At 36.3% G+C, this 8,998-nt stretch overlaps 1 protein-coding gene across 1 annotated transcript in view; it reads right to left on the reverse strand.

Moving 5' to 3' along the window:
* Positions 1-8,998, reverse strand: part of LOC110322572 (solute carrier organic anion transporter family member 6A1-like) — an 81,306-nt gene that overhangs the window by 46,140 nt on the left and 26,168 nt on the right. Inside the window, exon 7 of the mRNA XM_021199270.1 lies at positions 4,780-4,924. Within this exon, the coding sequence (XP_021054929.1) occupies positions 4,780-4,924 (145 nt within the window). The remainder of the gene's footprint in view (positions 1-4,779; positions 4,925-8,998) is intronic.

Genomic DNA, 8,998 nt, shown 5'->3' on the forward strand with positions numbered 1-8,998 from the left:
ATATATATATATATATATAGTCTTGTGCAAGTGGATGAAGCTATTCCAGATCTACTAGACCTAGAATTCTGGTAGTGATGCTGATGCTTTGCCCTGCTATTACTGAGTATCTAATACAAGCCAGGAGCTTAGTCCAGTGACATAGTATTTAGGAATTGTGCTATTGAAAGATATTACTTAGAGGTTTAAATGTATGACTTATTGCAAAAAACTTTGATAAAACAGTAGACTCCCTCAAATCATCCAGTAGATAAGAATTGCAACAACCGTCTGAGATATCTCACAGATGCTCCACACAAACGAACAGTCTTACAGCAGGGTGAGCCTCCATAGTTCCTAATATAAGGTATTGTTTTTCTCTGTAAGCATAGATATTTAGAAAAAAGGGAAATCACAAGAAGAATATGGGATAAAAGGAAAACCAAGGTGCAGAAAAATAGAAGGAAAAAAAACCACCACAATATAACACAGTAAACTAAATGTAGACCACTGTATGTGTACATGTGATGGGTAGAGAACACAAAACCAATAGGAACATAGACAACAGATTAAGTCTATTGAGGATTTGAATACATACAAATGAAACGATCCATAGAAATGCAACAAACAAACAAACCAAATAGGGAAGATATAAAGGTGCTGGGTGAAAAAGAAGACCACTTAAGAAAAGTGAACAATAAAACACGTAATTGATAAAATTCAACTTCAGGTCCAAGATGGCGATATAGGAAGACTCAGCAACTGTTTGTTCTTCCATGGGCAGGAAACAAAATAATAGACTTGCAACTTATCATAGAAGGAAGAGTGGGTGAGAACTGGAAGTTGTCTGCACAGAAAATGAAATCTTGCACATTCTGTCTTCAGAGAATGACAAAACAAGGTGAGCAAAAACTTTGCTCCTTGAATACAAAAGTTTAAAAGGAGGTGAGCTTCCTGTACCTGGGCAGGACAGTGGCAGTGGAAGGCAAGCCATAGCACTGAAGGCTGCATCTTGCAGACAGAAAGCCTAAAGGAATAACAGGACTGGAAGGGGAAAGCAAGCTAGCTTTGGAAAGAAATAACAGGAAGATTCATGAAAACTCAATTATAGAGAGAGCCTCCTGGAAGAAGGTTCTATTTTCAGGGGCTCAGTCATTCGCAGACTAGAAATCCTGGCAATGTCTCAAGACTCCTCGGAAGAATCTCAGACTTCTTATGGACGTCACAGTGCTTAGCTGGGTAAGCAGCCACCCCAAACGTTGAGACAGTTATAATTTGGATGAGTGTCTCAGACACAACCTACTGAGAGGTGTATACTCACACACACTGTGAGAGGTATACCGGGAATGCCCCATGTCTTGGATGTTTCCTGTACTAAAAGCCTTCAGAGCAGATGTGTACCAATTCAGTATGATCTGTAGGTTGCCCAGTTTCGTGTTCAGTGAGAAGAGTTCCCTGTAACAGCAACACTGTCTACATAGCCATTATACAGAATAAAATTTCCTAAGTGAAGGTAAATCTAAAGTAGCATATATTCTCCCTATGCTCCTGTGGCTAGACAGGCTCACTGCTCTATCATCAGGTGCAGGGAATTGCAGACTAAGATTCCAGGCAGTGTATACCCCTAGAACGGTCTACATACCCTGACTTTGTCAAATGTTGGACATGGCTTGCTTCTATTCCCACTAGCTGATGACAATCGAGAATACCAAGAATAATCTGAAAATACATCCTACGGTTCTTACCCTGTTCATTGTGAATTTCAGATCTAGATGATCCAGAGAGATCTTAGCAAGAACAGTGTTTTCTGTTACTTTCCCCCGTGTCTCTAATTTCATTTTAATATTGCAATTTTATTGTTTGATCTTTTTCTTACTTCATTTTAATTTTAATTGAGTTTTCTCTCCCTGTTTCATTTTCAATTTCTTTTCTATCTATCTATCTATCTATCTATCTATCTATCTATCTATTATCATTTTAAAGTTTCCTTCTTCTTTTATTATTTCAATTCTGGGGATTTTCATGTGTCCTAGGCAAGTGTCCCACCACTGAATGACAAGCTCTAGCCTTTCAATTTCTTTTTTTTAAATCCATTTTTATTATTTTAAAATTTACTTCTCTCCTTTCTCTCCTCTGTCCCACAAGAACTGAGGACCAAAACCAAGTGCTGGTGTACAATGGGCTGTTACTGCCACCTGTGTTATAATTTCTGAGGATTTGTATATTGTATATGTATATGCTATAATAGTCAAACATGTAGCAGGGAAGACTGCATGTGACTGTTAATTCCAGTGATGAAGTGTGACATAGTAAAGTCTATGCTTCAAATTGTTTCAACATGCAGTACCTTCTGTCTGTCTATAGATCCTTCAAATCATGAACACAACAAAAGAAGCACTTTCAAATAAAACACTAACAATGTCTTTAGAGGCCCATAATTCCTAAGAGTGCTATCTCTCCATTACCAGTCACCAGTAAGCATTCACCCTACAACTTAAGATGCCTACACATCTGCTTAAAGGGCCTGAGTTAGACCACCCTTTCTTTTTTCTTTCTTGTTTTTATTATTATCATTATTAATCATTTTATTCATTTACATTTCAAATGATATCTTCCTTTCAGGTTATCCCTTCACAAGCCCCCTATTGCATTCCCCCTCTTTTCCCTCCCCTTTTCCTCTATGANGGTGCTTGTCTACCCACTCACCCACAACTGCCTCACTGCTCTAGCATNCCCTATGCTGGGGCGTTAAGCCTTCACAGGACCAAAGGCGTCCCTCCCACTGATGTCAGATAAGGCCAGCCTCTGACACGTATGTATCTGGAGCCATGACTCCCTCCATGTGTACTCTTTGGTTAGTGGTTTAGTCTTTGGGAGCTTGAGGGGGGGGTCCAGTTAGTTGATATTGTTCTTCCTATGGGAATGCAATCCCCTTCAGCTCCTTCAGTCCTTCCCCAAGCTCTTCCACTGTATTACATTTATTTACTTTTCTAATTAAATTCAACATTGCATGAGAAATCAATTTTTTTGTCTTTTTATTTTTTATTAGATATTGTCTTCATTTACATTTCAAATGCTATCCCCAAAATCCCCTATACCCTCCCTCCCACCCTGCTCCCCAACCCACCCACTCCCACTTCCTGGCCCTGGCATTCACCTGTACTGGGGCATATGATCTTCACAAGACCAAGGGCCTCTCCTCACATTGATAGCTGACTACAGCATCCTCTGCTACGTATGCAACTAGAGACAGCTCTGGGGGGGGGGTACTGGTTAGTTCAAATCAATTATTAAAAGTCACATGAGCACAAAAATCCAACACATTATAACCATCACCATATACTAGTCAATAATTATCCATGTGAACTCATCTGAATATCTAAATATAAAAAAGTATGAAAATTAGCACCATACAACAGATGAACAGTATGAATGAGTTAAATAAGATATTTCAAGATAAGACAAGTCAATAAAGAGAGAGTCTGAAAATATTACAAAACTTGAAAATGATAAGCTTTATAAACTGAATCAAAATGAACTAAAACTTGGTATGACAGAGCACACCTAAAAGCAGGAGGAGGAAGACTTGAAGAACAGCCTCAGGTATAGATCAAGGTCAAGTTCACAATCTGTCTCGGCTATTATCTCACCCCATTTCAACAAACAAAATTAGTTGAAAGCCTTACCACTTGGTTAAATAAATCAAAAGAAAAGAATATAATTTGGGCACTCTCAAGATGGCAATCAAAAAGGATTGCCACCAATCTTTGAGACACACATGGTAGAAGGAAAGAATGAACTCCCATAAGTTGTATGCTGGCTTCCACATGTGTGTTTTTGAAAGAAAATGCTCATATATATATATATATATATATATATATATATATATATATATATATATATATATACATAAACAACCATAAACATAAACCATAAACAATAAAAAGTGTATAAGTCAATGAAAATATTTCTAAAGGTGTATGATGCCATTGCACTAGTCATATAAATAATAATACTTATATAATATACTAGTAAGATCTTTAAATGCATTTCTGTTACTTTAGAATCTGAGATTTGAAGAACACTAGCCATTAAAGAAAGGATGAGGCATAGAAGAAACTGTTCTTAAGAGGGTCATTTATTTTCTATGATATTTGTTTTTATATATTTTAAAGCAATGCTTTAAAATATATAAAATAAAGAAGGTCCATTTATGATTTTTTTGAAATATATCACTTACTGATTCTTATAGTATTAGATTTTTTACAAAGTATGTCCTTTGCTTGAAATGGTATTGTACTTACAATTAGTGCAGTGATACCAGCATTTACTCTGGTTGATGTTCACATAGCATACTCTTTTGGAGCCTCATTCTTTAAACATTTGTGTATCTCATATTTAAGGAAATTTTCAGTTAAGTAATATATGCTGAAATTTCTTCCCATTATGTCAATGTTTAGTCTATTTTTATATTATATATTTCAAATATAGATAATAGGTAAATGTTCTTCCTATCTGCCTAAATCTTATGTACATGCCAAATATTGAAGCAGATCTCTCTTTGTTCTAAACATTTTGCAAATACATTTCTTTGTACTGTAAACAGCCATACATACATATTGTATTTTTATCTTGGGAGCAGAGACAATTTAGCTTGATTTTAGTTTTAGCAAGTGGCAGTCACATACACTGCACTCTGTGTCTTCTCCTTATGTGGCATATTACTTAAATATACATATCACCCTTAAATATACAAATCACAACAATTCTGAAATCAGCACAGTAACAAGAAAATTCTACCTGTGAGCAGAGTGGCACGTGAGGGTATTAACAAAAACTGATTTTCTAAATATTTGGGCAAAAATTCTGCAACTCCACTAGAAGCCAAAGATTCTGAGGCTTTGCACATTGAGTAGCACATCAGCAGTGGGTTCTTCAACAGACTCTGAAACAGGACAGATCATATCACAATGACTTTAGCTCATCATGTACTATTGATCAATATGTACAACTTGCTTTCTGTAGTCTAAACAAAAAGTTTATAACTATGCAACCAAAATTATATAGACCTCTAATAGACACATCTCATATGAGACTTGTAGTTTTGTTTCTCTGCAGTAAACATAGCTATTTTATTTTTTATTTTTCTATTTTTCAGTTATTTTATTTAGTCATTGCCATCCCCCAGTCCCCCTCCCACAGTTCCTTATCCCATTCCACTCCTTCTTGCCTCTGAGAGGGTGCCCCCACACCCTATCAGGCCCCCCCTTCTCTTTGGCCTCAACTCTTTTCAGGATTTAGCATATCTTCTGCCACTGTAGCCAGATCAGGCAGACCTCTGACACATATGTCTCAGATTGGTCTGTGTATGCTCCTGGTTGGTGGCAGTTTTGGGAAGCTCCCTGGATTAGTTGATTCTGTTGGTCTTCCTGTGGGGTTGTTCCCCCTTTCAGCTTCTTCAGTCCTTCCCCTAATGCAACCTTAGGGGTCTCTGACTTCCATCCAATGTTTGGGTGTCTCTGTCTCAGTCAGCTGCTAGTAAGGCCTCTCAGAGGACAGCCACAGGCTCCCTTCTGTAAGCACATCATATCATCAGTAATAATGTCAGGCCTTGGTGCTCACCAATGAGATTGATCTCAAGTTGGAAGGGTCACCCGACTGCCATTCCTTCAGTTTCTCCCTCTCCCCTCTCCCCTCTCCCCTCTCTCCTGTTCTCTCTCTCTCTCTCTCTCTCTCTTCTCTCTCTCTCTCTCTCTCTCTCTCTCTCTCTCTCTCTCTCTCTCTCTCTCTCTCTCTCTGGTCTCTGCAGTTATTTTATACAGGACCAATTCTGAGTTAGAAATTTTGACTATAGGCTGGTAACCCTGTCCTTCCACTTGAGGGACTATGTGTCTTCTCATGGTGGACTCTTTGAGTTCCCTCTCCCCAATATTGGTCATTTTGGCTATGGACACCTCCAATGAGTCCTGAGATTGTCTTACCTCCAGGGTCTCTGTTACTTTCTGGAGGTTCCCCTGACCTCTCACCCCCAGAGTCTGCTTATGATCTGTCAGCTTCTTGAAAATGTTTTTCAGTGCCTTATTAGATACACTTATATTGTGCATTTACCTAACTCACCTGGTAAGTGCTATATAATTTTGCATCATGTCACATATTAATCAGTTCTTAGGATTAAATACTTATGTCATCTTCAATTTCACATTGTCACAAATGTGATTACAATAACCCACCTATCATGTACTTTTGATCTCCTATGAAAGTATCTTTAGAATTTTTTTTTTTTAGGATATTGGGGATTGTGGTAGTTTGAATATGCTTGGCCCATAAGGAGTGGCACTTTTAGAAGATGTGGTCTGTATTGAGAAGTGTTGAGGCTTTGGAGGTTTCCTTCTATGCTCAGGATCCACCCAATGCTGAAGAGAGCCTCCTCCTAGCTCCCTGAAGATGCCAGTCTCAACATGGCTGCCTGTGGATCAAGATGTTGAACTCTCACCTCTATATCAGCACCATGTCTGCCTGGACATTGTCATGCTTCCTGTCCTAATAATAATGGAGTGAATATCTCAACCTTTGTAAGCCAGCCACAATTAAATAATGTCCTTTATAAGAGTTGCCTTGGTCATAGTGTCTCTTCCCAGTAATGGAAACTCTAATTAATCCAGGGCTTATGAATTTTATTTGATTTCTTTTTTGTCCAGATTTCCCTCCTGATTTTATCTTTAATTAAAAACACTTCAATATTTGAGAGTCCAGTTTACTTAATGAAGTGGGTATACTCTAAGATTCATCAGAAAAGTATTTCATATTTAGCAAGACCTACAATTCCATTAGTATTGAGCATCAGGAGGTCTTAAAATTGCCAGTAAGGATACATCTGTGTATTCTAAAACCTAGCATGTAATAACACTAATATTATAGCAAAAAAGCCATGAGATATTTTCATCCTTCAGACTGTGAGCACTTTTTAATAGACCTCAGGCACAGCTGAGAGAAATAAGCCTCATGCCAATTTTCATGCCAATTTTGGGTTGATGAGTAAAACTGTTTTGTGTTATGCAACTAATTTTTGTCATGCAGCGGTAGGCATAGTCCACACAATTAGAAACACTTGACAATATTTGCTAATATTGGAAGTCTTTGAACATTTTGTCACATAGACATACACAAGATAGACAATATTTCTATTATGTTTTCATGGTTTTAAATATAAATGTGCATCTTGGGGCTGCAGAGATGCCTTAATGGGCAGCTTCCATTGCTAATATCATACTGCAAATACTTATTTAATATCTTCATCTATATCTATATCTATCTATCTATCGATCGATCGATCTAGATAGATATCGATCTAGATAGATCGATAGAAAGATATATATATATAATTGTTAAATTTTCTTTTCGCTATATATGGGTTCATTTAGATGCAGATAAAATGTTATACTGTTCCTGCTGCCCTGATTTTTTAGAATGCCTTATTTTTACTGGATCAATAATTTTTTCCTACATTTTTATAGAAAATGTAGACTAATTTGAAAATATAAAATCTATGACATTGGTTAATTGTTACTGAATTGAATTTATAGATTATTGGACAAAGTATCCCATACATTGACATAGTCATTTTATGATTTGGCATTGCATCTCTCAGCTTACCTGGGTCTTCATTTCTATAGATATGTTGAGTTCAGTTTTCCTCATGAAATTTTCATGAATCATTGTTAAATGAATTTATGATTTATATATAATTCCACAATTATATTTTAGGTTACAATCCAATTTTAGACTTAGATAAAAGGCATACAAATAGCCTGGCACAGGGTCAAATTGTCACTGTTTAAAGTTTATATATGTTCATGCATTTAAAAAAAAAAGGCCTTAAAGTCAATACTAAAACAATATTAGAACTTTTAAGTTTAATGTTGGAATCAAAACATCCAGTGGCAATTGTGAAACACTGATAAGAACTGAAGTAGACACACACATACAAAATAAAAATGGTGTACATGATAAGGACAAGAATAATTAATGCTGAAAAATGAAAAACTAATCTATATATTCAATGCAACTTCACAATACCAGTCATGTTATTTCTGAACTATCAAAAACTATTGAAATTCATGAGGTACATGAAAAAGATGCCAATTAATCTGTAATACAACATGGCTAGAGGCATCAGTACACTTGATATCAAGGCATACTATAGAGACATGGTAGATAAAGAAGCATGACACAGATAGAAGACACAGACTACAGTGAGTCAAAGATAGAGATGTGAAGGTTCATTCATCTACAGCCAGATTGGTTTTTATTTTTTTAATAAAGGGTCAAAAAGTACACAGTGAAGAAGAGACAGGTTACTCTATTTACACATGAATGTCCACTTGCAGATAATTATAAATTGACCCCATCTTTCATTCTGTAGAAAAAGCCAACTCAATAGTGACTGGAATGTAAAATACAACTAGAAAGTATAAATTTGATAAGAGGAAACATAAAGGTTATCCTGTTCTACTCTGACAAGGATGATACTTTTTTTTTCTATGACTCCAAAGGCACAGAAAGCAGAAGCAATGTAGATAAATGAGATAATTTTTTTTTTTAAAAAAAGAGGTTTCTGTTAATGAAAGAAAACAACTTGAATGATGGAACATAATCCTGAAACACCTTCAAAATCACATGCTACTAGATTTCAGTTTCAATAGGCAGCACAAGAGTATTACAGAACTGCCTTTAAATATGCAGTTCATAAGATTTCATATTTTACAAATTATATTTGCATGTATGTTTTTATTTAGATGTCATTCATCACTCTTGATTTATTACTTATAGTTTGAAGCAGGAAGACCAAAGGGAATGCTAGGACAGAGAAGCGGGAGTGAGTGGGTTGGTGAGCAGGGGGAGGGGGGAGGGAATAAGGGGTTTTCGGAGGGAAAACCTGGGAAAGGAATAATATTTGAAATGAAAGTAAAGAAATTATCTAATAGAAGAAGAAGAAGAAGAAGAAGAAGAAGAAGAAGAA

This window comes from Mus pahari, chromosome 5, assembly GCF_900095145.1.
Source record: "Mus pahari chromosome 5, PAHARI_EIJ_v1.1, whole genome shotgun sequence".
Classification (NCBI taxonomy): domain Eukaryota; kingdom Metazoa; phylum Chordata; class Mammalia; order Rodentia; family Muridae; genus Mus; species Mus pahari.